Source organism: Coccidioides immitis (genome assembly GCF_000149335.2).
Source record: "Coccidioides immitis RS genomic scaffold supercont3.5, whole genome shotgun sequence".
Classification (NCBI taxonomy): Eukaryota; Fungi; Ascomycota; class Eurotiomycetes; order Onygenales; family Onygenaceae; genus Coccidioides; species Coccidioides immitis.
In genome coordinates this window covers 706844-733143 of record NW_004504307.1, presented here as the reverse complement: position 1 = coordinate 733143, position 26300 = coordinate 706844, and the positions used below count along the sequence as shown (strand labels likewise).

Here is a 26300-nt window from a genome sequence, read left to right as displayed (position 1 = left end):
CCTGAAATTTAAAAAAAAAAAAAACTTCATTACAATTTAGGTTGTGTGGGTGGTTGTGTAATACTTAGTTAGTTTCTAGTAATTAAAAAGCTTCCAAATCAGGTTCAAAACCCTCAATTAGTGCATCATACATTCCAAATTCTATATGTTTTGGACCCTTTATATGTGCATTGTAAATATATGGTTGATCTACAGTTTCAAGCTTGCAACCCATGGTTCAATGGGTCATGTCAGATAAACATTTTCCAACAGTTGCCCGAAAAGCTCATTTTTCCAGTATGGATCCAGATCTTTACTGGCCAGGGAGACCAATGCAAGATCCTTTGGGCTCAGATAACTAGTCATGATACACTAATTAGTCTATGGGGTAACAGGTAGTTAGAAGTATCCCTGCTTAACAACAGAGTGCTCCGTACCTAATGCATCTTCTTACTTGTGTACCTGCTCACTTGGATCTCCTTAGATCCAATTCAAAAATTTCTCGCCGCATCCTATGTAGTTCTCATGATGAGTTGTTGAAGGCTGAAACCCACAGGATACAATGCTCAAAGCTCAGGAGTTGTAGTTTCTTGGTTTCTATGGAAGAGCTTCCGCGCATACTCTTGCATGCTGGTTTCCCTGTTTGCTATGTTTGCTGTGCCCTTTTGCTTGTCCCCTCATTAACAGCGACAGGCCCACTATGTTAGATTCCAATTCACTGAAACTAATGATGCCATCGTTCTGCTTTCTTAGGCTTTGACAGATCACATGCAGCTCATTCGCTGAGGTCTCAGTAGGTAGTCTTCATTAGATTCCCGCTGCGTAGATTCTCAGAATCAGACCCATTTCTGCGGTTCATGAGCTTCATGGGCTTGATATGATTTACTATAATAGATATATATTGAAGGGAAATATGTACAGCTTGAAAAAATGTCCTCTTATGTCCAGCGGAGATCCCAAGCTTGTTGGCTTCAAGCGTTAAGACAGATCAATCACAAATACATATCAAAGCGTACAAAGAACAGTTAGTGCTGTTACTAACAGCCAACATGGACAGCTAATAGAGTATTGTTAGCTTCTATGACTTTTAATACAGAAATAACCTGAATGTCATCTTACCGTTAGCAAAGAGAGAGTAGGTGTCAGCATTCTGGAGGGACTGCTGAGCATTGAGACGTCGAACGGCCTGGTATCCATAGCCGTGATCAAGACAGTGGGGTTGCACGATGGCCGGGTTGTGGGTGATCTCATGGAGGACGGTGGTGGCCTGGTCCTGGCCGTGGCATCGGTTGGTCAGAAGGGGCATCTGGTAGAAGATTGGGCAGTTGGTGATGTGGTTTTGAGCCGGGAGGGTGTACGCGATTGTTCTCGGTTGGCAGTGGCCCATGCGATCGGTGCAGTCGTATGTCGTTCTGCCGCCGTTGACGGTCGACTCTCGGGCGACTGCGGTGAAGCGGTTCACGACAAGCTGGCGGGTTCTCTGGTCAGTCTGCTTGAAGTACTCCCGGAGCTTTTGGGCGTTGTTCTGGGCGACTTGTGCGGATCGCTGGCTGAGTTGAGCCGAGGCCTGGATGGCTCTCACGGTTGCGGTCCTTCGTTGGCCAGTGCAGGAGTTCGTCAACCTGCTGCGCTTATCAACTGGCTTGATGGCCTTCTCAACTGTAGCGGCGACGGCACCGTCAACATCCATCTCAAGATCGTTGGCGTGGAAGGCCATAGCACCAGTGACTTCATTGCTGTCCACTTCCGCGAAGGGAATAAGGCCCTGGGAGGAGATGGTGAAGGCGCCACCCTGAGTCAGGTCAGCGGTTGTTGCAATGTCGACTTCTCTCTCGATACTCTCTCCAGGAGTAAGGGAGATGAAATCTTCATCTGGAAGGTCGGTCATGTAGATGTGTTGATAGATTCCCTCGAACTGGACCGCGTTGCCTTGCAATAAAGTCAGTGAGGCTCGTCGATACCTCTGAACTGGGCTGTTAAAAAATACACCATACCATCCTTGAAGATTTCAACTTTTTGGGTTGGGGCATCGTCAAAGAAATTGTTGTATCTGAGCAACTTCAACGGGCGATCAGCCTTGTTGGTGATGATAGCCTTGATGCGGGTGTTGCCAATAGCAGTAAGCTGGATATCAAGACCTCCCTCCGAACGAGGCAAGTGAGAAATGGCGTACGAAAAGGCGGGCGACACTAAGGCGGCCAAGGCTAGGAGGATCGAACTGAGCTTCATTGTAGCTAGGGCTTAGAACAGCGAAAATCGTGAGATCAACCGGACTAGCAAGTTAAAGATGATCAAGGCAAAGGTACTCTCCCGTTCTCCAACAATCTTAAGGAGACAGAAGCAGGCTCCAAGGGCAATCCGGGGCATTTATATGTTTCTTGCCATCATGCTCACGGGCGAGGATCGACAAAGAAAGCACCCTTTCAGTCAATGAGTTTCATGGAATCCTGGCATTAGCATGGGAATCGATGGCACTCGGTTCGAAAACAGAAGCCAGTATCAAGGTTCGGGTTCGCTTCGCCCCAGGAGGTTTTACTAAAATGTGTTTCTCGGGGAAGCAAAAAAGAAGGGAACCTCATGTAGCCGTGTTGGCGCCGAATCGATGATGCCGGGGTTCGGTTCGGGATAGCCGGAAGCAGATGCTAAACGCTACTATCCTTCCTGTATAAAAGCGGTATAGACTAGATATATAATGTATATATATACCTCTCAATCCATGATGGCTTCGATCCATGCAGTTTGTTTTCCACAGGCGCAGAGCGAAAGGCTGTAACAAGAAACGAAACCTGGGGTAGAGAGACCCATGACCATAATAGTTCATAGATATCAAATGACATGAAAAAAAAAATAAAAAATAAAAAATAAAAAAAGGGGGCAGTTCTCACTGACTACGTGCAAAAAGCCAACACACATAGGTGCTGGGTAAGAACTGAGAAAGCGGCAGATCGTCATCAACTGCTAGTAGGATCTCGTCTTAATTTCCAATGGTGCGGTCCGCGGAGTGCTTTGGTAAAAACTCCAACAAAAGAAGAAGATCATTATCTGCAACAGGAAATCAAGAACATTGGCAATGCACCCCGGCCGAGAATGCCACCTTGGTTTCAAGGGGTTCGTCAGGATACTTTTAGTTGCCGGCACGGAGACGGAGAGCCAATGAGCAGAAATCATGACGGATGGTGACCGGGGGGGGCCTCTTTCATATGCTCCAGAAGCATCAGTCCTCGAGTCCATGTGCCGAACACTCCAGCCATTAATAATATCGGCCGGCCTCGCGATGCATTTCGAGGGCGCCGTTGCATTGCAGGGGCCTTTGGGATTGAAGTCGGCTCGAGAAAGACGCTGCTCCGGTACTCCGTACATCGGGTCGGATTAACAATGTCGTCAACTAGCTTCAGCCAGTCATAGCTAGCCGAGGCCGAAGCCGGTCAACGTCAGGGGTGCCTTGGGGTACGCTGGGGGATCGCCGGGGAGGTCATACCCTCCAACCGTCCACGAGAAGCGATGGTGATCCGTCCGGTGGTGCTCCATTCACTCGATTGTAAGATCTCGGCAAGCTCAAAAAGCCAAAGCCATCCGTTAGTCACGTGAGTGGAACTCGCCGTATTACCTAATAGGATTTAGCGCTGCTTAGTCTCAAAGACTATACCGATCTGGTTAGGTTGTTTCTCTTTGTGGTTCGATCTTTTCCACGCAAGATCCATAGAACTTCCGAGCCCTTCAGGGGTTCGAATCGAGGAATGGGATTTTGTGCGCCTCAACACAGGAGAGGTTTAAAAAAACACTCTTATCCTTCGTCGATGTCCTAACCCAATTGGCGCCGGTTTAACATGGACGTTGCTCTCGAGATCCTGGATCCTTTGATATTTGACAAGGCATACACCTACTTCATCCCTGCGGCGGTCTCCAATGCCACCACGCAGACAGGTCTGGGCGCGACGCCATCCGCATCGTCCAATTCGGCGTGGCCGCGCGACAACATCCTGCGACAGTGCGTCTCAATCCTGGTGGTTACGCAGGTTGGCGCTACGCTACTCTACTGGGTCTTTAGTGCCTTTTCGTACTACTTCATCTTCGACCGGCGTCTCGAATACCACCCGCGCTTCCTCGAGAACCAAGTCCGGAAGGAGATAATATCTTCGATGAAAGCCATCCCATGGATTAATCTCTTCACCCTCCCATTTTTCCTAGCTGAGGTCCGTGGCAAGAGCTTCCTATATACCAGGGTAGAGGAATACGGCCGTGCGTGGCTAGGAATCTCGACTGTGTTGTTCATGATCTGGAATGACTTCCTCATCTACTGGATTCACCGACTCGAGCATCACCCAAGTGTCTACAAGTACATTCATAAACCCCACCACAAATGGATTAGTATGGACCGCCGTTTTCTTCCCCCCCCACCCCAGATCAACTGGTATGACGTGAACTAGGAAGATGGATCGACTTACATGTCTAGTACCAACTCCATGGGCGGCTCTTGCCTTCCATCCCCTTGATGGATATGTCCAATCTTTGCCGTACCAGTGAGGCCTCCGTAGTATCAAAGCCAGCCAACCTTGGATATATTTCTAACAAGCTCCTCTAGCCTCTTCGTCTTCCTTTTCCCCGTGCAAAAGTACCTATACATGACCTTGTTCGTTCTCGTGCAGATCTGGACCATCTTCATTCACGACGGCGACATGATATCGGGTCATTGGCTCGAAAAGTACATCAACAGCCCCGCCCACCACACCCTCCACCACATGTACTTCACCGTTAACTACGGTCAGTACTTCACCTGGGCCGACAGCTACTTCGGCTCGCATCGCGCCCCGCGCCCTGAGCTAGATCCGCTCCATGATGCGCTGCGGGTCATGCGCACAAAGGGACTTGTGGACGAGGATGGTAACCCAATTCCCAATAAAAACAAGAAAGAATAGGAGACTACATCGCGTTGGATGTGGTCTGTCGAAGGAAAAGCAGAACCCTTGCTGACATTCGTTCGGAATGGCAACAAATCATTCCCTTATGAAGAGGATTTTTATCATGAAATCTTTCTAGTGTGTTAATTAACAGCTATTTCTGCCCCTTTGGGTTCATTTGTGGAGCTATGCGTCCTGTCATCTTGTGAAGTTCAAAAGTCATCACTGTTGGCAGTGTGATGGACACAGTCAAGCCTTGGCTTTGAATGTACTCCGTATATAATTGCATTACTCCGTTCTCCCCTCCTGTAATAATATTCCCCATCTTGTATCCCGCTACCCTTTACTTAATTCTAATTTACTTCTACAGCAAGGGCACTACACACTACCAACTCATTCACTCTTTTCTAAGATGCTATCATTTTGCTGCATCTAGACTGTTTAAGCCCTTGTTTTACTCCACATATACCAACCCCACAACTCTGCTCCCACCTGTTTCGCTGCAAACAACCCAGATGAGAAAACCCGTCAAAAATGACAGGAAACAGTAATGGTAGCATCCAATTGAAGCTCAAAGTTTTAGTTGTCCTGACCGCTTACAATTCAACAGCTTGTTGCTGAATGATATCTTCAATTAGCACTTTGTGGCCGGACAGCGTTCTTTTCCACTGGAGAGGGAAGGTGAGTAAATTAATTGGAGAATATGGTATGGTACACTGTTGGTGTCTTAGCTACATTAGAAATCAGGAATATCAAAATAACAGGGTCTGTGAAAAGGATGCTGGAAACTACCAGTTCAGTGTGCACAGTCAGGCCAAGGCTTACCCCCCCACCCTCAACAGTTGATTGCACAACCTATATTGGAGCAGTTGCGGTTGGTATGTAATCTGTATATGGCAGACAGCTCTTCACCACTTGGCCTGTAATTGCTGACAACGGGCTTCTTTGCGAAAAGGCATCTGTGTACTCCGTACAACTACACTAACTCGTCAAACACAGCCAGATAAGCTATCGACCTTCTCCTCATATAGACCGCATATCGCATCCCCTGGGTCTCTCTCAATTTCTGGTTTCAATTTGCTTACCTCCATGCCTCCTCCCCTGGATTTCATCCAACCATACCGGGTCAATCGCCTCCACTGATAGATAAGGACTATGATCAGAGTTTGGGATAACATTCGCTGGTACCTTGCCCAAACCCAGGAAGCTCCACATGTTCTTCTTATTCTGGTATGTGATGGAATAGTCTTCGAATCGCGGTTCCTTGATCAGTTCAATGTAATGTAGTGAACTACCTGGCCACACCGCATTGACGCGCCCGGTTTCGTTGTTCTTGTACCAACTGCGACAGTCGTCTACCCAAACGGTGTGCTTGATCCATTCCTGCGCGTGCTCATTGAAGGCATCCGTTACATCTTGCCGGGGTGTGATGGAGTGGATATGCTCGTTCTGGATCTTTTTGATCAGTTTGATGGCGTAGTTGCCAACCTCGACAAGTGGTCCCATGACGGACCCCTGGATTTGGGGTTAGTGGTGGCTAGTGATGCATACGCTGATAAAGTGCGATGGCTTACGTTTTCCACTGGCCATGTTGGGCCAACGAAGACCATGTAATTAGGATATCTGCTACTGGTCAGTCAAGGCCGCAAAACATGGGGCTGGTGCCTGAAGGGTTCAAGTTTGCTTACCCAGGGACACCCAATCCAAGATATGATTCTGGGCAGATCTTCCATTTGTCGCGTAGATCAAGACCTCCTTCGCCGATAATAGGGAACCTTGGGCGGTAAGATGTGTCAAACCCAGTTGCACAGACAACTGTATCTGCTTCTCTTTCGATGCCGTCTTCACCCATAACTCCATTTTCGGTGAACCTAGCCACAGCAGTGAAATGAACATCCACATTTGGTTTTTGGATAGCAACCATGTAAGGGTCACCCGGAGTTACTCGTCGGCAGCCAACACCGAATGTGGGAGTGAACCCTAGGGAATTATTTGTGAGTGATAAATTCAATGCTGTCAGTTATTATGCTCAAGAGCTTACCTTTTAGAAGTCGCTCGTCCTTGATCCATTCTCCCATGCGCCGCTTTAGATACTCTTGACCGAGCTTCTGCGCCTCACTGTCTTTATAAAACACTCCCCAGTCACCGTTGATTTGGTTTTCGATAAACTTCGATGCCTTGACAAGTTCCTCTGTATTATTTCTGAACTTCGCTTTCTCTTCTTCCGAGTAATCCTTGTTTAGACCTTCATTACCCGCAATACTTGTAAACCAAACACCCTGTTTAGAGTCAGTGGTTGCTAAACGTTAACGATAAAATCTGCGGCTAACTTACCGTTCTGACAAAGACATCCATGTGCTTGACGTGCGGTTGCATCCCTGGCACAGTCTGAATGCTAGAAGCTCCGCTGCCAATTACAGCGACTCTATCGTTCTTCCATTGCTCAGCCTGGTAGTCTTTGGGCCAAACTGCAGTATGTATTATCTATCATTATAAATTCCAAAAGGTCAGCAAAACAGCATTACACCTCTCATGGATACTAGTTTTGGAACTCACCCTGCCTTTGAACTTGTCCATTCCCTCTAGGTCAGGCCACTTGTAATTATTAAGTATGCCTGTTCCATTCAAAAGAACATTGCATCTCTCCTCAAACTCCCTTTGCGTGCCATCGGGCATAGTTTGCGTGAGAGCAACCCTCCACTCTCCCTTATCTTCCTCCCAGTAAGCACCGATGACTTTAGTGTTGAAAGTCATATACTTCCGTAAATCAAAAGTGTTGCAGACTCTATCCAGGTAATTCCAGATGTCTGGAGAGTAGGAATAGAAATTCGGCCATTCGGGCTACCCACATCAGTTAGTTAAGCCGTCGGCGAAAAGGAAGCCGTGGGATAACAGAGTGTTCTTTTCGGTGTCAACCCCCCAAGGGAGAGAACTCACATTCGGTGCAAAGCAGTAGATATAAGCATGGCTGGGGATATCACAAGCACAGTTCGGATACCGGTTTTCCAGCCATGTGCCACCAATATCTTCATTCTTTTCATATATGACATGCTCTACATTTTTGCATTCCTTCTGGATCTTATAGGCCATCATGATTCCGCTCGCCCCAGCTCCGATGGTGAGAACTTTGACTTTCCGCTGCTGGCTGCCGAGCACGGCCTCCTGATCTATTTGGTACGGACTTTCAGGGCCATTAATGTCTGGATTATCCCCGGTGAGGATGGATGCGATATCAGGAGCCATATTGGCGAAGGTCAACGGAACAAGGATGGACTACGTTTCCGTAGTACAGTTATTTGTGTGATGGTGACCTGGCAAAGCCTGTGTCAACTCGAGATGCCTGACAAAAGCAAGAAGGAGAAGGAATGAGGGAGATAGAATAAGAGATGTGAGGGACATATATGGAGTTTCCCGGGTATATATTTTCTTAAACGGCGCTGGGGTCAGAAGCACCGATGGCTGAGCCTTCAGCTTCTTGGGGAAAAGCTGAAGATTACAATAACCGCCAATTTGAGAAACATATGTGCTGCGCATCGCTCATATGTCGGACATACGAGGCGCGTCATACCGAACAAGGGGGGCTGTGTGTGTGCACAGGGATATCCGGAGCCAAAGAGCGTTCCCCTCACGTCTTCCAGCCTTGGTCACACCCGCCGCCCTTAGTTACCCCTCCCAGGAGAGCACCAGCATCCTCGGTGCGTCGCGTCGTCTCCTCACCAGGCCTATATGGAGAAATTGTCCTTCCTTGGTCATCATCAAGGTGCTCTCTTCGGGTACCGTATGGTCACACACGGTTTTCCAGGAGGCGTTGGTGGAATATTTCCTCGAAAGATCGACATATCTATCGCTTCGTTTGCGGATCCTGGGTGCTCAATATCGGTCCGCTGAACGCAGTGAGCCCAAGAACACCCAAGGGAACAACCGCTTATCCGTTGGGTTTTCTTTGATTTGGCCGAGGCACAAGGTGCGTTTGGGTGACGAACTGCGGAGAAAGGAGTTGGAGAGGTGAAACGGCTTTAGCCAGCGCCGGAACACGGTTGGCACATTTCCCCTGCATACTGAGCTGCATCACGGAAAGATCTGTTCAATGGATTCTATTCAATGTCAAGCCTGAATCTAAAATAATGTTATAATATATGCGTGTATATATCTATCCAATCTGCAATGCGCCGTTCCATACGCCGTTGACCTTGCCCAGTATTAAATCGCTAGCACTCCCAAAACTCAAAACTTGCCAACAAGCGGAAGATCCCTAGAACTCCTACCAACCCATATCTTGAAAGCTCCCGCCGTTGGCATCACCCAATTTTGCTGTCTTGTGCTCCAGTAACTCAAATCCTTCCGCGTGAGGGACATGTTTACGGTAGTCCATTCCCCAGATGCCAACTCAACTTTCTCGAAATTTCGAAGCACTCGAACAGGAAATTCAATGGTGTCCAAGGGATTATACGGTTCCGTATGATTTCCTGTGGAATTGCTTTTTTCACCGTCGGCTAGCGGCTGGCTATCAGTTACGTTCTCCGGAAAAGAGACGTATACCTGGACGACTTCCTTCCCAGTGCGCGGACCGGTGTTGGCCAGCACCACGGATACGTTGACAAAAGGTTCGAACAGAGACGGGTTACCGCCCTCACCTCCACCCGCTTGCGATGGCTCCTGGGTTATATTATATCCCTGTGGGTATTCATATGGCCCTTGCGTCACCTCCTTCACTGAGGATATATAAGGATAGATGTAGTCGGACAGCCTCCTGAACCCTTTAGGGAATAGCGCGTCTTTGGGCGGCGGGATTTCATCATTGTATGACGGTGGTGACACCCTTGGCTCAGGTCGCGGAGCCGGTAACGGAGTTCTGTGCTGCAACGGCTTGACGATGAGGTTGGACAACCTAAATGTTGTATATGAAAGGCCATAGCCAAACTCGTAACGAGGGGTGATATTATGCTTGTCAAAGTAACGATAATCGGCGTAAAGGCCGTGTGAAAAATCCTTCTGTGGAACGGGCCTCTGGCTTTCATACAGCACCCTGGCCCCTGGTCCATAATCATCGAGACTTTTACCCATGGTATAAGGAAGCCGACCACATGCGTCCACGTCGCCGAACAAAAAGTCAGCGAGAGCGTTCCCACTCTCTTGCCCGGGGAGATTGGCAAGCACAATGGCTTTAATACCGGGATAATCAACCCAAGACTCAACGATCACGGGCCCAACGGCATGAATAACAACGATCGTTTCGCCAGATCCGTCCCCACATTTGCTTGCCACATGTTCGACCAATCTATCGCCGTCCTTTTGCAGGAAAAGGTTATTTCGATCTCCGCGTATATCACCATCGGCCACAAAGCCCTCTCCGCCATTTGAATTTGCAAAGACGATACAGAGATCCTTGTCTTTTAGATCGCGGTCGGCAACCTCATTCTTATAATAGAGTGACAGCTCAACCGTGTCATTGTTGAACTCTCTATCCAGGGCCTCTCCCGGTGGTATAAGGTATGGAAATTCAACGGCACCGCTGCCCCATCCAGACGCTAGAGTCCCCTGGTTACAAGCGCGATCCCGACAAAAATTGGGGCCTTTTCCCGGGCCGGCATCTTCTCCGTATATCCCAACTCGATATAGACCGGCGTTTCGGCTCCTCCCGTTTCTTGAAAGAGGTAATATTCCACCTTCGTTTTTCAATAATATAGTGCCTTCAGCGGCGATTCGACGCGCCACATGCAAATGCGCGTCGTCTCCTTCGCCTTGAGCATTGATGAATTTGTTCACCACACCCGTGGCATCGTCGTCATTACTTCCGTGATGAAGACGACCAATCTTTTCTCTTGTCCAGGACGAGAAGTTTGGCCCGCCATCACCGTCTGGGGGAGGCTTCGGCCAGGAGTCCTGTCCTAGCTGATACCACGCCGCGACTATCCTGGTCGCCATGTCGTTCAGCCGCTCCATTGGCACGGATGTGTTCAACGCAGCTATGGCAAGATTGCTTCCCCAGTAAGAGACCCCCGGGCTAGGCCGCGGACCAGGGCCGGGCATCGTCATGTCTAGTCCAGCGAGAGCGGTCGACACGCCGGCCTGTTGGGCCCACCAATCCGATTGCACAAAGCCTTGAAATCCTAACTCATCCTTGAGAATACCGTTCAAAAGCAAGCTATTCCCGCATGAATACGAGTTGTTGACCATCTGGTAGGCGCACATGACGCTTCCAACCCCGGCTCTCACACTTTCTGCAAACGGCCAGATGTATACTTCGCGCAAGGTTCGGTCGTCGATATTGGAGGACATGGCATTCGATATGCCCCATTCAAGAGGCTGTCTGTAGTGTTCCTGTTCGTTCAAAACGTAGTGTTTCGCAGTTGCAATTACACCGTTTTCCTGGATACCTCGGATGGTCTCTGCTGAAGCGACGGCTTGAAGAACCGGGTCAGATCCAAAACCTTCCCAATTTCGGCCTCCAGCCGGCAATGTGCCCAAAGGTCCCATTGACGGACCTAGAAGCACATTAACTCCCTTGAGCCGTGCTTCGAGCCCAAGGAGTTTTCCTCTCTTGCGCATCAGACTCCGATCCCAGGTAGCACCGATTGTTATGCCGGCAGGAAATGCAGTAATATTGTCCGCGAATCGCAAGCCTAAGGGTCCATCTTGTAGGCATAAAGATGGAAAACCTACAGATGTAGCGGGACCTAATTCAAATTTGTTAAGCGGAACAACGCCCCAGATGACCCAAGGAGCTTTGTGCTGCACTGCCTTGAATGTAATTTCACATACCAGTATTTCCAACACATAGGCCCATCTGCCACCCAACCCCCGTAGTAATATTCACCTTTTCAGGTAAACTCATGCGCTCCACCATCCTCCGAGCTTTCTGATAACTCTTCGCCCAACTAGCCACCGATCCACCTTTTGGGGTCGGATACCAAGGCGGAGAAAGCTACGTAAACCCTCATTCAGCCCAACGATCCCTGGAAACGTATAGCTCATGTCGGGGGGAAAGCAATAAGGGAGGATTTAAAAAAAAAAAAAAAAAAAAAAAAGAGCTCACCCCATCCTGCGGCGCATTCGAGCCATCCTTCTCTTCCTCCCCACCTCTTCCTAAATCCCCCAACCTCCCCAGTCCCCCAAGAACCGCGAGCAGCGTACCAACCACTAAAATCGTCGCTATCAACAGCGCGAAATAGCGCTTCTTCCGTAGCCACCGGGGAAGCAACATCAGCGGCAGCGGGAGCGGCGCAGAGTCAGCGTCTTTCCTCTCGACGACCTCTGTGGGCCGCAGGAGTCGCATGGCTTCGTGTGTGGAGTCCATCGGTCCCGGTAGTTTGAAGGTGTCTGGGTCGAACTTGATAGGTGGCGGTGAACGGTCCGCCTCCGCATCCTGCCGGGGGTGGGAGGAGGAGGAGGATGGCTGCTGGTCGGGAGTCATTGGGAATAGTGAACAGGGTAAATCACACCATAAAGGTATGGATGGGTACTTTTCTGCATAAGCTGGGGTTTATTTGATTTGGGTATACAAATTGGAATAGATAAGCAGCTTTTTTCTTTTTTTTTTTCCTTTGCGGTCAGAGCCAGATACAAAATCAGGGGCGCTGTCCAAATGCGAAGATTTAAGAATTGAAAGAGTGCTCATGCAGGCTGCCATTGAAGTAGTTCAACTATCTCATTGAGGTAGCCACAGCAGCAGCTGTTCCGGTCTTGTGACACATAATCACAAAAAGTATTGTGATTATTCTTGTTTGCTTTTCTGAATCCTGCGACAGATGAGAATCTGTGTTGGTCAAACAAAACAGAATGCACGGACCAGCATCAGGCCTTGGCAGCAACGCCTAGCTTGTTCACAGACCGTTAGTTAGATCATACTGTAGGCTGGTTCAGCCAGGATAGATGCAAAGCTTCATTTGCTCTAAGTCTTGTGAAATCCCTATTCTGTGAAATAGACTGCCTAACAAAGCTATGTACATCTGCATTTCACAATTCATTTCTGATACTATCTTAAAAAAAAAAAAAAGAGCCCAGAAGAAAAGAGTTCAAAGAGACATTTGCTGCAAGCCAGTTTAATTCTCTATTTTCACGCTTTCTCTCCGATAAGCATTCAGCTCAGCCTCATTATGACGCATGGATTGACCTCTGAACTCTCGCTTTCCCCGGAGGAACCAGTCAATGACAATGAGGATGATCACCACAGCATACACGACGGAAACGTAGTTCATGTCTGCGAGGAAGATAGGGATTTAGCTACCGCGCCACGTACTGGAAATCGTATTGGAGGTTTAAATAGGGATTAGGGTAATGACTTACTGCCAATCTCAACGGGATAAACAGAGGGGAACGAGAAGATAACGATGGTGAACAGCGTCCAGGAGAGGACGATGATATTTGCGGCCAATCCGATTTTGCCAAGCCAGAACGGGCCGTGCTTGATGTTGTTGCGGCCGCGGATGAGCAAGCAGATGATGGGCACAGCGTAGGAAACGTACAGCAGGACAATGCAGGCGGTGACCATGCTGTTGAACGCGGCCGTGGATCCTAGATAGAGAAGCCCGAGCGCACCGACGATGAAGCAGCTGAACGAATGAGCAATGAAGGGGACGTCGAGTCTGGGGTCAATCTTGGAAAGCCAGGAGTGGAATGGCAATCCTCGGTCCCGAGCGAACGACCAGCACAGTCGAGATTGCCAGGTGTGCGATGCAATCTGGCATCCCATGCCGGTGGCCAGGATGAGGGACTGCAGGGCGACGGCGCCCGCTCTGCTCTTCAGAGCCTGGTGGAAGAGCTCCAAGATCGGGACACCGGTTGGGCTGGCAACTACCTTTTCGAAGTCGCTGAGGCTGAAGAACATAGAGATGACGAAGCACCAGGCGGTGGTAAAACCGATCGCGACGGTTCCCATGATGGCGATCGGAATGGCCTTCTCAGGCCTAGAGACTTCCTCGGCTAAGTGGGTTGCGGAGTCGAGACAGGCGAAGACCCAGTTGCAGTTGATCAAGCCGACCAGATAGGCGATGCCATTCGATTTCCACCCAGTGGAATTGATGAAAGTGGCAAAGACGAATTTGGCGCTCTGATGCGTCTCAGCTCTGGCGGGCACGGTGATCAAAATAGTGATGAAGGAGATGAGCGAGGTGTACAGGGTCACGGTTGCGACCTTGGGGAGCAGCTTGCCGACGCAGTTGAACAAGAATGCAAAGGTGTTAATCACTTGATACGCAACGACAGCGTGCCAGGCCTCAGGAACGCTTCAGTTTGGTAAAACCCAGAAATTAGTAAGGTAATCTCCAGAAGGGAAAAAAAAAAAAAAAAGACACGACGTTACTCAGCAGCGGTTGATGATCACTGTGAGAGAGAAATGGAGGCAACATACAATTCGGGGTGGGCCATCTGATACATGCCTACACCAACCAATCCCAGACTCAATGCGACACTGGCCGACGTGAAGATGCTGCCGGTCCACGCGAACCAGCCGGTCAGGTACGAAGCAAAGTTGGCATACTTTCGAGGAGCCAATTCGTTTGCCCAGAAGTACTGGCCTCCGGCGTTCGGAAGCGCGCTCGCCAGCTCAGAAAGAGTGATTCCGACGCACGCGGAAATGAAAGCGATCCAAGGAATACCGTAGACCGTCAAGACGGGGCCACCGGAGTTGATACCGGTGATCAGGGAGGCGGAGATACCGAACCACGAGTTGGTGAGGGAGAAGCCGACGGCGAGGAGGGACAGAACAGAAAACTTTCGTTTCATGTCCTGGCTGTAGCCCATGGCCGCAAGCTTCTGGGCGTCCTCGTCGAGGGAACTTGAGCCATCTTGGGTGTGATCGCCCGCGATGTGCTTTTCGCTATCCAGTGCATCCATCTTTTTTGATCCGGAAAAGGACTCGACGACGTTCTACAGGTCTATCCTGTTCTGGTCAATTGGGAGCGATATCAATCTTGTGCTTGCTTCAGCAATATCTGCCTGTTCGTTGAATTGTTGGTCCCTCGACCTAGATCTCCTAAACAAAAGAAAAGAAAAGAAATCACAAATTAACATGACTGTCGCATTGGGGCAGAGGATACTTGGCCGCAAGATGTGAGCAGTAGAACGCACTTCAGTTTATGTCGCGCTGGGGCTCTTGTCGCATTTGGGAGATAGTAGTACAATGCTATTTTATTTCTTTTTCTCTTTTTTTTGGTTTTTGACGAATTGCCGCACGTGCTGTGGGAGAGATTCTGAAAGGACCTGCCGATGCAAACTTCCAAGCCCGGAGTTCGCTGAACCCGGAGCTGGAGGGTAGGGATCTGCTGACGGGAATCGAATCCCTGCGTCTCTCGTCACACGACCCCCGGATCTTCCGTGAGGCAAGGACGTTTTTTGAATAAAATATGTGTAGGGACCACGGATTGATAGGGCTGCGCAGCTGCACCACAGGGAGTCTTGGAACCGGTCAAGACGGGATACAGGAAAACAAGATAGTCGATTGATAGATAAGACTCCTAAGCTCTCACGGTGGGGTGAAGTTTCAACGCCGCGATTGGTGGTTAATGGGGCTTCACAACGGCGACGCAACGAGATAAAAGGGAGGAGGAAACAGAGAAGAGAAAACAGAGGAAAACCCTTCCAGCCTGGTTTTGAGAATTCGGGATCAAAGAGGGAAAAAAAGAGAAGAAAAAGAAAAATAATTGAAAGGTATTTCTACTCTCTTTTTAAAACGGAGATTTTTTTTTTTTTTTTTTACGACCTTCTTTGCTCTTTCATCACTGGGAGTCCGTTTCGCCCCCCACCGGCATCTCCATCCTTTGCTTTACCCAGTTTTCTGGCTTTCAAGGTCCACCCGGCGCACTGTTCCAGGAAAAGTTCCGGGATATCGATCGGAGACGGGACGAGTTCGAGGGGAAGAGAGCAACGAAACAAGTACGGAGTATGGGAACAGCAATATTTTTGCGACTCCACAGAGGGGCGAAAGCGTGCAAGGCAAGCCACTTTGGAGCGGAGGAGGTTCGACGGCCGAAGGAAGACGCCTGCATGAGCGTGCCGGGAGGGTCGGGATGGAGCCTCTGCGGCTGCCCTGGGTTGACCCGAAGAATCGCTCTGTGTGCCTTCGCCCGGCGCTTGCTGCGAGAGTTCCGCTTGCGGTTTGCTCTGAGGAATTTAAGCCGGGCCGGGCTCTGCTATATCCCAGCCATTCCATTGGCCAGCGAGTGGAGGGGCTGTGCGCGCTTATTGGCCGTGGCAACGAGGCCTAATCCATTATAGGAAAGGCGTTCTGACTAAAGTTTGCGCTAAACAATTGAAATGGGATAATGACGTCACCTCGTTCCTTTTTCACGTGCTTTCTCTCGCTGGTTGGCCCCTTGGCACTTTCCAAAAAAGATACTTCCGTACAAGGGAAGTTAAAAACGAATTTGGCGAAAAAAAAACACCCCCAAAGTTGAGGGCAGGCAGGAACGGCCCTTCTCACTGTTATAAAACTGACTGGGCGGCTACGACCGACCTTCCTCCTTCTTCCGCGCGTGAGTTCAACCAATGGAAGGCACGCGTACACCGAGAGAGGCTAGCGTGTTGCGTGGTGCCGAGTGTGTGCATTGAAATGGAGAGAGTGTCGTTCACTCAATAGTTATGGACACGGAGTATTATGTACGTGTGTTTGGACTAACTAACTAACTGCGCATGCATCCCTCGGTGTCGCCGTTGCGCTGCATCTCCGGGCTGTACTCCGTACTGTATGACCTAATGCTCCGTCACTACGGAGTCCTCCGTCGTTTAACTCTCAAAGTGCCCACACACACTCTAAACTAAGTGGGCGTGGCCAATTTCCACCATCTCCACACAACAGTTACAGGTCAATAAATGTTTCGCAGCAACGCACAGTCAGCATACCGCCAAGACGGTAGCGTCAATGGGGGCAAACGACCTAAACAACGCAGTTCGTCTCCAGAAGCCCACCACGGAGAGGCCGTGCTGACAAGGAGAGATGCCTCCTACTCAGCTTGCGTTTGGGCCATGGGCAGTCTGGTTCTCCCTTCTCGAGGACGCAGAAACGGTTCTAACGGGGGTGGAGTGGCACCTCCCTCAAGCGATGGTCTGGGAGAGCAAAGGGGTTGCTTTTGTGTGAAGCGTCGTGCATTCGAATCGCGCACCGTCTCCATTCGTCTTGGCCGGTCACCTCATTCCCCGTACTCAGTACGGACTACTCCGTAGTGCTTCTGCTTATCAGCGACTACATATGCACTTTCGACGAAAACTGTCTGGTTAAGCGACGATGTTTCTTGCGGGACGGGGGTTCTCCGCTGCCAAGTTTGCATATGTATCTTCGATCCATCTGGCGGCCAGGATCAGACGAGATTCCCCTCGTCCCACCTGCTGGGTTCCCTTTCTGAGAACCCGCAGACAAGGACGACACGCTCCATCAGCGGATTAAGCGCAAATAAGCTTCCTGTCCACTCATGCACGGCAAACACTCTGGGATCTTCGCAGATTCGCGATGTCTCCCAGACGGATACGCCCTCCGTCACGTGTCAGTGGGCCAGGCAGGTCCTTAGTTTTCTTTGGGTTCTCATGCTTGTCGTTAGCTAGTTTCAACCACGCTACATAACTCGTTAACTACACAAGTGGGCGCTCGAATGATAACTACGCTTCCTGTGATAACCTCATACCCGATCCAAGCTTCCGCGATGCTAACCTGTCAAAACCGCTTCTTATGGCAAACCCGCACGGGGCGTGCTAAGCCATTTGCTGGTTCTTCCGCTGGTTTTTCCTCTTCCGCTTTGAACTACGGTTCAGGGGGTGGGTGAAGAGATACCGAAACAATGTTATATTAGTGCCATAGCTAGCCCCCTAAGGGTTTACTCCGATTCATTTGACTTTCTAAGCGCATCAATCATTTTCTCTGCAAAGCACTCTCCCAGCACGTCTGCAACGGTTGCTCTCTCCGAATCGCCCCACGAGAACTGGTTTTCCAGTGTATCTTGATGCATTCGCTGCAATTTTGCCTCTAAAACGGCATATTCATCGCCGGATTCACCCGCAAGGGCTATCCGAGTGTCTACACCCTCGTGTACGGGTCCGCCGCCATGGTATACGATCCCGGCCCCGACGTCATGGATCTCAAGATTCACGCTGATGGTTTCCCTGTCATCGTGTTTTGTAAAGGAAGGATTGCCAATCCCAATCCCCCTGCCGATCTCAAAGGTCTGCCAGCCTCGAACTGTTGCACTGATCGCCTCGAATGCTACCTCTGTCCCATCTTGGATGACAGATATTTTAAGGCCCTTGAAATTATCAACTCTCGCCTGAGCTGGGCGAGGGGAGTCGAGAATATGAAGTGAGTGGAGAAGAAGGACGGTGGTCGCCGGTTTGCCCCTTGTGTTCTCCTCCGATGCGACTGTGTTCGCCCACCCGGTCAAGATCATATTATTTATTTGTCGACCCAACAATGATATCAGTTTCTCAGCAAAATCCGCTATGCTCTGATTCATAGCGTATCCTTTGCCTTCATCCGCGGTCAAGAACCTCGAGGCGACAACAAAGCCTGATTCCTTGTTTGTCAATTGCTGTCGAGACTGCATCTGGATGCCAGTTTCTCTAATGGCGTTGTTCAGCATGCCGGTAAAATCGATGTGCTCATCACACAGCAGCCTGAACAATGAGGACATCTCTTGTTTATCTTGTCGAAGTACTGCGAAGAGCCTTTCGAAAAACTTCGTCGCGTACGGGAACCATTCGAATATCGGAGCCTCACTCAGGGCTTTGAGACATTGGCCGTTGGGGTCGATGACCGTGTATGTCCTTGCTACCGCATTTGACCCCGCTGGAAGCTCCAGCACAAGATCGTACAGGAACTCTTCATCCCCGTTTATGGTACCAGGCGGATGAGGTGTCAACTCGTCAGGCGATATCTTGATTGTCGGGATGGATTGCCAGGTTGGATTGACACTTGTTGCACGCTCTGGGTCTACGAACAGGAGATGCGGCCCCCTAATATCGTTGCTCTTGGGTTCAGGGACAAGAGGATGTGTGTCGCTAAACTTGATGCTGGGAGCATACCGGTAAGCAAATAGGGTTCTCCCTTTTCTTCTGATCTTAGATACGAAGGCAACTGTTGCTTTGACTTCGTTTTCTTCGAAACTCCCGAACAAGCTTGAAGCGACTTGGTCTCCTGCTTGGATATCCTCGATAGCCTTCGAAGCTCCATTCCCTAAAGCGACTTGGGTTCCTGCGGCAAAACATGAACCGGAGCTTGCGTAGTAGTCGAATCTCTGGAGATATTTGTACGCCAGCTCGAGTTTCGATCGTCCTGCTATCATAACATAATCCGCAAGGTTCTTTGCGTTCATATCTCCCCAGTCCAGAATGCCGGAGCCCAACCACGCCCCGTACGACGTCCACCTTGTATCTGTTATTGCGCGAAATGCAGATGGACTCAGTATCGGTTCCACCGTTGTCAATTCGCGGTAAACATCCCGCACCTCAGCCTGCGAAGCGCCACAGGCTAGAAGCTTAACAAAATGCATGTACATCTCAAGTTCCGCGTTAGACCAACTTCCCGAAACATACTGTGCCTCTTTCAAATAACGATATGCATGGGATAGGAGTAAAGATTTATATTGCGCGACTTTCGACGCGCTCGGTGCCATCCTGCGGGAATGGCGCAGGTATTCAGCAAATAAAAACGTGCCATTTTGCCGTATGTATTGATCCAGGCTCCGGATCTCGGAATCGCATCTACCAGTATTGACGTTATCGGAGTATTTACCGCCATAATTGGCAAAGCACTTCCCCAGCAGGCCATACGCGCCTGTATTCAACCTGGCATTGTCAGGCCTTTCGATGGTAATGCTATCCGGCGAAAGGCTTCGGTTCAGTCCTGGGAATATTTTCTTGTACGCTTCTTTGTCTCTCCAGCTCCAATCATGCTGCTTCTGCAGGTAGTTGACTGTCATCAAGATGGCTGGATGGTTGCGGAAAGGCCCAGATGGCGCAACCTGCGTTTTACTGAACAACTCGAGGATAACGGGGTCTTCCGTCGGAGGAAGAGTTCCATATGGTGAATCTAAGGTGCGTCCGTTGATCAATTCAAATCCTTGAAAGATGTCCATGTAATCTGGGGGCCATTGTCGCGCCATGGCTAGATGGATGAACTAACTAATGACGATGAATAAAAGAGAAGGCCCGCCTGGAAAATGAAATTGTGAATATAGAGCGTCCGTCGAATCTATCTTCTCCCTTCTGCGAGGTTGAAGTCAAGGAGGACAACGGGAACCACCCGTCTATTTAAAGTTATCATTACGCATAAACAGTGCTAAGATGGCCCTTCAGGTCTGAAGTCGACGTCCAGTCCCGTCCCGAAGATGGTACTGATCAGATGAAAATGTTTAGCCCAAATACCATCCTTGAGACATGACTTGCCAGCACGGCAGCTTCCTCCGAACCAAGAAGTCGTATGGCTAGCCAGAGAGAATCAAAAGTTTGCTCCGTACATGATGATTCATCTCGTCTCCAAACCCATCCGTGGATCTTCAATTTCAGCAAATGAGACTTGCCGTGCAGACAAAGATTCCACACAGCTTCCCCAACAGCAGAGCGGCCAATGCCGTCTCGCTCCAGGGAGCTATGTGACTGTGTTCGGCCCGGATCCATCCTCCGGAGGCCTCTTGCCGACACCATCGAGACATACTCGATCTGCTCTTGGTTTAACACTTGAACACCCGATTGGCTCGGAATCATTGAAGTTTGGTGATGGCTTGATCTTCGTGGTGGGGTTTACCGGAGCTAACGAAACGGACTGGTCCGAATCGCGATTGAATTGTCCGCCCTCGACGAGCGTATCAACCACGAATTGTGTACTCCATAGACAAGGTGGCTGCCTGATCTCGTTAGCAGTCTGCGCTGCATCAGTTGACCTGCAGCTACTGAATGTAGCTTGCAGCGAATGACCTAGGAAGCCGCTCCTTGGTCACAACGTCGCTTGTCCTTATCAAAATGAGGATACTCTGTACGCTGCTCAAGCGGGCTGGCGGAGAGGTGTCCTAAAGCCCCGCCTCTGGCATATTGATTTGTCATTGTTCAGAAACATGGGTGTGCATGATATATGCGACGAGCATGGGATTTTGCAGAGATGCCAAAAGCGGCGCTCCAATCGAGCTCAGCGATCTCTTGTTCTCGATCTAGCTCAACGGGATAGGATTACATGGCGCCCGATCATGAGCCGGGGATGTTCCGGGCCCCGGATCTTCGATGCTCCGGGTCTAGTTGACGTGAAGACTATATTTTCATTCAGACTTGAGGAGAGCGGGTCCAACCGAAACCGGGCAGGTTTGTGATATCATGGAAGAGCACTTGGTCCCTCGGTTTTAAGTTGACGGACTAACTGTGGGAAGGGTGTTCATCCTTTGTCCAAAGATGATATATATGTGGAAGAAAGCCCCGAGATTCCCAGCAACTCAGTCTCACGGTGTCCCACGAAGACTTGTGCTCGATTCTGGCATTAATTTATCTTTCATGGTATTGAGATCAACTTCTCCAAGTTACTACGCCAGCAGTAATGGACAATCTTCTATTGCACTCTACTAGCTGGAACAATGTCTTTTTGGGAAGCGGCGCATCGCAAGTTTCGAGTTTGAGCAAAGTTCGTTTGCATCGGCGGCAAAGGAACAGGCGCTATAGGTCAGCGCTTCTCGTAGAGGGTACAGTCGATGGTAAGGACCCCTTTGGCGTTAATAATCTGAACATCACACTGACCATGTCTTCCAGATGCATTTGATCCTCGGACCAGGGCACATGGGGTCCCACGAGCATACAAAGTCAAATTCACCGATGCGACCGCCTCCCACGATCGCTCTCTGGACGATTTGACTATTGTGTTTGGCCGTCTGGGTGATGCGGCGGGTGGCATACTGCTAGGGAACCACCACATTGGTCCTCAAGATGTCACCCTGTCCACAAGCACCAAAACGTATACCTTCTCTACTACGTTGGACCTTGACGTCGACGGCGAGAGGCAGAAGGTGCCGGTGGCCGGTTATGTTAATTTTGAATCCAGAGTGCCCGCGGGCCATTTGGAAATCAACTGTCGCCTTTTCAAAGCAACGTTTATTCCATCACCGCTTTACTTTCAAGTAAAGATTTCACACAACGCTGGGGCATATAGAAGCTCTGCCGACAATTCATTAAAGTGGGATACTGGTAGCGGGGAATGGGCCAATGCCACCTGGGAATCATCATTGGTATTTGGATATCGGGTGGTAATTCAGGATGACCCTATCATGCCACGGAAATTTATCGAGAATTTCTTTCATGACAAAGGTAAGGATATATTTAATACCGCTGCCGTCAACTTTGCGTCTATTAAGTGCAACTACATGATGTAATACTGACTATGTGCGAACTAGCTTCGGATCCTGAAACTTTGCTCGAACTCAAAAATGGCATTGGATACTCGTGCATCATGCAAGGGGACATTATGCAAACTACTACTTCAAGTGTTCCGCCGCCACCTGGTGAACGTGCTAAACAGCCCGTTCGTTCGGCTTTTCCAGATTTATTCGTCGTGAAATTTGAAGATTTCGGGGGCACTTTTAACGGAGCCTACGAGTGGAAGGACCAAGGCAACGACACCAGTCACGTTTATGCTGTTAGTGGGAAAGTGGACTTGCCCGTCTCTTCAGCCTTGCCGTTGCTGGCTTCAGGGAAGAATAAAAAGCAAGCTTCTAGTCTGTTTGGCTTTTTGGAGAATAGGGAAAAAAGTATCAACACTGCCGATCCACCCCTCGAGGTTACGACTCTCCTCAACAACGATCCGATGAAATGGGTGCCGGAAATTGGAGAGTACCGCGATGAGGCTGCGTCTCGAGCTATGGAGGATTTCTACGAAATTATCAAGTACTACCTGGATGAGGATCTTCGGAAAACCTTCATCAGTGCCACACCCATTATTTTGCCAGACAAGGTAAAAGCAATCGCAGATGATCATCCAGACAACTATATATTTTATAAAAAGCTGCAAGTACCTTACCTGACCACAGTGCTTAGGACGAGTAAGTGAAGTTGTCAGGAAGCCACCAACGTTAAGAGAGCTTATAGCTGATCCTGCATTAGGTACACTGGATGAAGGCGCCGTCTGCAATGCAAAGAGAGCAGAAAAATTGCTGGGCTCACTACCCACGGATGATGAAGTGTACAAAAGACATTCCAGTGCGCTGTATCGAATGCATTATCTGGAAATGTTTCCATCTACTCGCGATTTCCTAGACGACCAGCAGAACAAAAATTACTCAAGTGATATTGACAAAATAGCGAACGTTCTGAAAAATCGGCTGGCTGAAACAAGTGAAGATCTGAAACCTACTAATCCTGACTATGAGGCGGATCTAGCCAAAGCGCAAGCAGATATTGAGAATCTTGCGGCATGGGCAAAGCGGAAGAAGCTATACTGGGCTTATATGGTCCTATATTGGGTTGAGTTTTCAGCTATTCCTCAGTGGTATTCACAATATATCAACGGCACACTGTCCGAAAGCGTCGGGAGACAAATCAAAAAGCTTAATTCAATATTCGGCACCGTTGAAAATGACCAGGTCAACACAGCGGAGGGCGGCCGCTCGTTTATGGAGGCTTTTAATGATGCAGTCCGACTGTTCCAAATGTCCAGTATTATTCCCCAGTTGGTGGATCTCGACAGAAACAGCAGTGACTACGACTCCCTCGTCAAGGCTGCCCTGTACGAATTCTGGGAGAAGAATAAGAATAGCAGCACTCCAGAAATAGCCCAGCAGGCTGAGCTAGCCAAGCAGCTTTTCGAGAACGACCAGCTGCGGAGAAACCTCCAGTTGAGTTTGAGGTCTGCCCAGGCTCTCGCAGGAGGGTTTGCAAGTTGGAGCGTTCTTATGGGCAAATGGGAAAATATAGTCACTGAAACGGGCTGGTACAAAGCACTGGGGAGTCGTGCACGAGGACTCTTTACGACTATACAAACCTTGTCCGCAGCGGCAATGATCGCCATGCCATTCTTCACCGGAGGGTGGAGTGAAATGTCTGATGCTCAGAGAGCCTCGTGGGTAATGTAAGTGTACGCTCATATCCTCTACGTACCCGTTGTATTCCTGACATTCATCGAATTTCTAGGTCTATTGTGGGTCTTGCTGGTGGACTGGGCTTCAGGATCGCACGGGGTATTGTTACAATAGCGGGCCTTTTCGAGCATATATCTACTCTGAAAGACGTCATGAAAGTTTTCTTTAAATTTGATAAATTCATGAGTGAAATCCCGGATGCTGCGAATAAGGTACGAACCTATTGCTGGTTTACGTGCACACAAATATTACGCATTCTCTCCCAACTGACTATCGGCATTAAAGATATCGGCCTCCTTCGCGAAATATTTCACCCGAACAGCGAAACAGGTCTTAGGGATAGAAATGCTAGAAGAGATTATTCCGGTGAAGCAATTTTCTCAGATCGCAAAGATATTTGGTCGGAATATATCGGAGATTCTTGCATCAGTAGCAGGGTAAGTCGACGAAATCAGGTATCTGGAGCAGTGTGGCTGACATATCCGTGATAGCATCGTGCTGGCGGTAACTGGGCTTGTTTTCTCCTCAATGGATTTGGCTAAAGCACAAGAGCCGCTTGAAATTGCATATCATCTGATGCTCATTCTATCTTCAGCAATTCAACTCCTCGGCATTGTTGCTGGCTGGATTGCCGGGGCTAGCTGGCGTACGTACATGAGAGATATTAAAATTTCCCATTTTCCGCGCCGTTTGACCTATGGTCATCTAACCACGAATTTATACGAGCATAGTTCCGTTTATGGTTACCCCGATATTGTCATATGTTGGCACATTGGCAGGACCGCTGTCAGTTGTTCTCGCTGTCGTGGGCGTGATTATTTACGTGATATATTTGTTCAAGAAAAGTGAGTGTGATATCCAAGAATAACTTTATTCTGTGGACCGTGACGCTGATTGCATTGATAGAGCCTCCGAATCCAGTAGAGCAATTCATAAACAACCACGTTAAACCAGCTAAGCTGTACATGGAGCACACCGCTATCGATTATTTCGATGTCATCACCTCAGATAAAGGAGAGCTATCGCGGGTTGGGCTGAGTATACAAGGAGCTGGTCCGGATGCAAGCCCCAGCGAACAGGTTTATCTCCAACTCACTGGAACAGAGCCACCAGCGACGTTGGCCTACGGTCAGACACTTGGTTTTACCACTGACGACGTTTGGAGTTTGCAGACCAACGGGAACGGCGAAAGCCAAATATCGACACAGAAATATTTCACCGATGATGAAGGTAACAAGTACCGCACTGTCTGGTTCATTGGTCGCGCAGAAAACGACCAGACCAAGTTGACCCTTATCCAGCTGCCTAGTCGCAAAGATGAACCAGACAAGTATGCGAAGTTGGTCAAACAGACCTATTGGAATATCGAAGTGGCTGCAGCGCCAGAGAAAGACCCTGAATCTCAACAGCTCTCTACTGCTCTTTGCAGGATCAAACATGAATCCAAACTCCAAAGACCCAAGAGGCCTCAAAGTTGTTAAGGAGTCTGACATTAGCAAAGGCCGTTATATTTACCTTTGGATGTTCAATATGGAGCCTCTTGGCCCTGTTAACTTTTCCTATATGCATAACCCATGGACACTCATAGAAGGCAATGCAGTAAGGAAGACCCTCCCCTCCCTGTCTCTTTTCCTTCTTCTTGGCTTTCATTTAATTAAAAAAAAAAAGAAAAGAAAGGAAAAGAAATAAGTGTTTCAAAATAAACTGACCTTTGTGCTTCTCAGGATGAAGTGAATGGCGTTATGTGGGATGAAACCCAGTCTACCAGCGCAGGGTTGCAGTGGAGTATTTCGCCAGCTTTGAACGCAAATGTCTTTGAGTTGATCAAGACAAGCGGCTCAGATGAAGGTAGCATTAGCATGAAACCAGGGGTTAGAGCACCGGTGATGCCCAAAACGACGTACACAGTCACCTGTACGGCTTCGCTACCGGGAAACAAGACCGCACAGAAGAAGGCCACAGTCGATATTAGTGTTGAAGCGGAATGAGCAGGTACGGAAATTATCCCCAACAGGGGCAAATATCATCTGGGAGCATGCGATTTGGATTCGGGGCTTTTTAATTCTCGGTTTAATAACTGGTGGATCTTTACATCAGATTTTCGGCCGCAATTTGAGCGGACTTGATCGTGCCAGCAATAAAATATTCTATTATTCGTGATATTTGATTCTCCGTACGCGGTAGCTTCTATCAAGATATGTACGATTATGTGTTTGCCGAGCTGGCAAAACATTAATCCCTTGATGGCGTTGGTCTCTGAAGGCCCTCTCTTGGAAGCAAACCGCGCCAGTACTCAGCCATACCATCAGACTCAGGAGGATAATGACTCGTCAAGCCTTATGTGATTTAGGAAGTGTCCTCTCAGAACATACATTATCCCTTCCCCGTGCCAGAC

The 26300-nt window shown here is 49.1% G+C and overlaps 11 protein-coding genes across 11 annotated transcripts; 7 read left to right on the top strand and 4 right to left on the bottom strand.

Annotated features, from left to right (window-relative positions):
• Positions 1 to 806: 806 nt before the first annotated feature.
• Positions 807 to 2208, bottom strand: CIMG_10101 (metalloproteinase 8; the record flags this gene model as incomplete). Its single annotated transcript, XM_001239078.2, has 3 exons — positions 807 to 1036; positions 1099 to 1908; positions 1974 to 2208. 3 exons carry the CDS (start codon positions 2206 to 2208, stop codon positions 1017 to 1019), a joined length of 1065 nt encoding a protein of 354 aa, XP_001239079.1. The 3' UTR covers positions 807 to 1016.
• Positions 2209 to 3695: 1487 nt separating this feature from the next.
• CIMG_10100 (C-5 sterol desaturase) lies at positions 3696 to 5469 on the top strand. The gene is made up of 3 exons (XM_001239077.2): positions 3696 to 4347; positions 4433 to 4499; positions 4562 to 5469. Exons 1-3 carry the CDS (start codon positions 3807 to 3809, stop codon positions 4893 to 4895), a joined length of 942 nt encoding a protein of 313 aa, XP_001239078.1. The 5' UTR covers positions 3696 to 3806; the 3' UTR covers positions 4896 to 5469.
• A 312-nt stretch (positions 5470 to 5781) lies between these two features.
• Positions 5782 to 8120, bottom strand: CIMG_10099 (uncharacterized protein; the record flags this gene model as incomplete). Its single annotated transcript, XM_001239076.2, has 7 exons — positions 5782 to 6392; positions 6452 to 6500; positions 6566 to 6857; positions 6919 to 7156; positions 7212 to 7361; positions 7434 to 7718; positions 7815 to 8120. 7 exons carry the CDS (start codon positions 8118 to 8120, stop codon positions 5937 to 5939), a joined length of 1776 nt encoding a protein of 591 aa, XP_001239077.2. The 3' UTR covers positions 5782 to 5936.
• A 212-nt stretch (positions 8121 to 8332) lies between these two features.
• Positions 8333 to 8886, top strand: CIMG_10098 (uncharacterized protein; the record flags this gene model as incomplete). The annotated part of the gene is made up of 2 exons (XM_001239075.2): positions 8333 to 8462; positions 8516 to 8886. The coding sequence occupies 2 exons, from the start codon at positions 8333 to 8335 to the stop codon at positions 8884 to 8886; spliced, it is 501 nt and encodes a 166-aa protein (XP_001239076.2).
• A 75-nt stretch (positions 8887 to 8961) lies between these two features.
• On the bottom strand, positions 8962 to 12567 carry CIMG_10097 (beta-glucosidase 3). The gene is made up of 3 exons (XM_001239074.2): positions 11914 to 12567; positions 11640 to 11802; positions 8962 to 11554 (listed from the first exon to the last, which is right to left on the bottom strand). Exons 1-3 carry the CDS (start codon positions 12289 to 12291, stop codon positions 9102 to 9104), a joined length of 2994 nt encoding a protein of 997 aa, XP_001239075.1. The 5' UTR covers positions 12292 to 12567; the 3' UTR covers positions 8962 to 9101.
• Positions 12568 to 12773: 206 nt separating this feature from the next.
• Positions 12774 to 14956, bottom strand: CIMG_10096 (amino acid permease). The gene is made up of 4 exons (XM_001239073.2): positions 14946 to 14956; positions 14227 to 14850; positions 13164 to 14101; positions 12774 to 13077 (listed from the first exon to the last, which is right to left on the bottom strand). Exons 2-4 carry the CDS (start codon positions 14709 to 14711, stop codon positions 12920 to 12922), a joined length of 1581 nt encoding a protein of 526 aa, XP_001239074.2. The 5' UTR covers positions 14712 to 14850; positions 14946 to 14956; the 3' UTR covers positions 12774 to 12919.
• A 41-nt stretch (positions 14957 to 14997) lies between these two features.
• CIMG_10095 (uncharacterized protein) lies at positions 14998 to 16081 on the top strand (the record flags this gene model as incomplete). Its single annotated transcript, XM_001239072.2, has 3 exons — positions 14998 to 15128; positions 15246 to 15524; positions 15664 to 16081. The coding sequence occupies 3 exons, from the start codon at positions 14998 to 15000 to the stop codon at positions 16079 to 16081; spliced, it is 828 nt and encodes a 275-aa protein (XP_001239073.2).
• A 585-nt stretch (positions 16082 to 16666) lies between these two features.
• On the top strand, positions 16667 to 17715 carry CIMG_10094 (uncharacterized protein). The gene has a single exon (XM_001239071.2). It carries the CDS (start codon positions 16686 to 16688, stop codon positions 17034 to 17036), a length of 351 nt encoding a protein of 116 aa, XP_001239072.1. The 5' UTR covers positions 16667 to 16685; the 3' UTR covers positions 17037 to 17715.
• Positions 17716 to 19024: 1309 nt separating this feature from the next.
• Positions 19025 to 19922, top strand: CIMG_12506 (uncharacterized protein; the record flags this gene model as incomplete). The annotated part of the gene is made up of 4 exons (XM_012358386.1): positions 19025 to 19344; positions 19427 to 19521; positions 19584 to 19717; positions 19782 to 19922. Coding segments are annotated over exons 1-4 (372 nt in total). The 5' UTR covers positions 19025 to 19342.
• A 395-nt stretch (positions 19923 to 20317) lies between these two features.
• CIMG_13541 (uncharacterized protein) lies at positions 20318 to 21157 on the top strand (the record flags this gene model as incomplete). Its single annotated transcript, XM_004444605.1, has 2 exons — positions 20318 to 20709; positions 20776 to 21157. 2 exons carry the CDS (start codon positions 20318 to 20320, stop codon positions 21155 to 21157), a joined length of 774 nt encoding a protein of 257 aa, XP_004444662.1.
• A 221-nt stretch (positions 21158 to 21378) lies between these two features.
• On the top strand, positions 21379 to 25893 carry CIMG_10091 (uncharacterized protein; the record flags this gene model as incomplete). Its single annotated transcript, XM_001239068.2, has 11 exons — positions 21379 to 21532; positions 21588 to 22139; positions 22226 to 22870; positions 22932 to 23895; positions 23958 to 24117; positions 24191 to 24342; positions 24397 to 24551; positions 24637 to 24750; positions 24812 to 25235; positions 25258 to 25504; positions 25630 to 25893. The coding sequence occupies 11 exons, from the start codon at positions 21379 to 21381 to the stop codon at positions 25891 to 25893; spliced, it is 3831 nt and encodes a 1276-aa protein (XP_001239069.2).
• Positions 25894 to 26300: the final 407 nt, after the last annotated feature.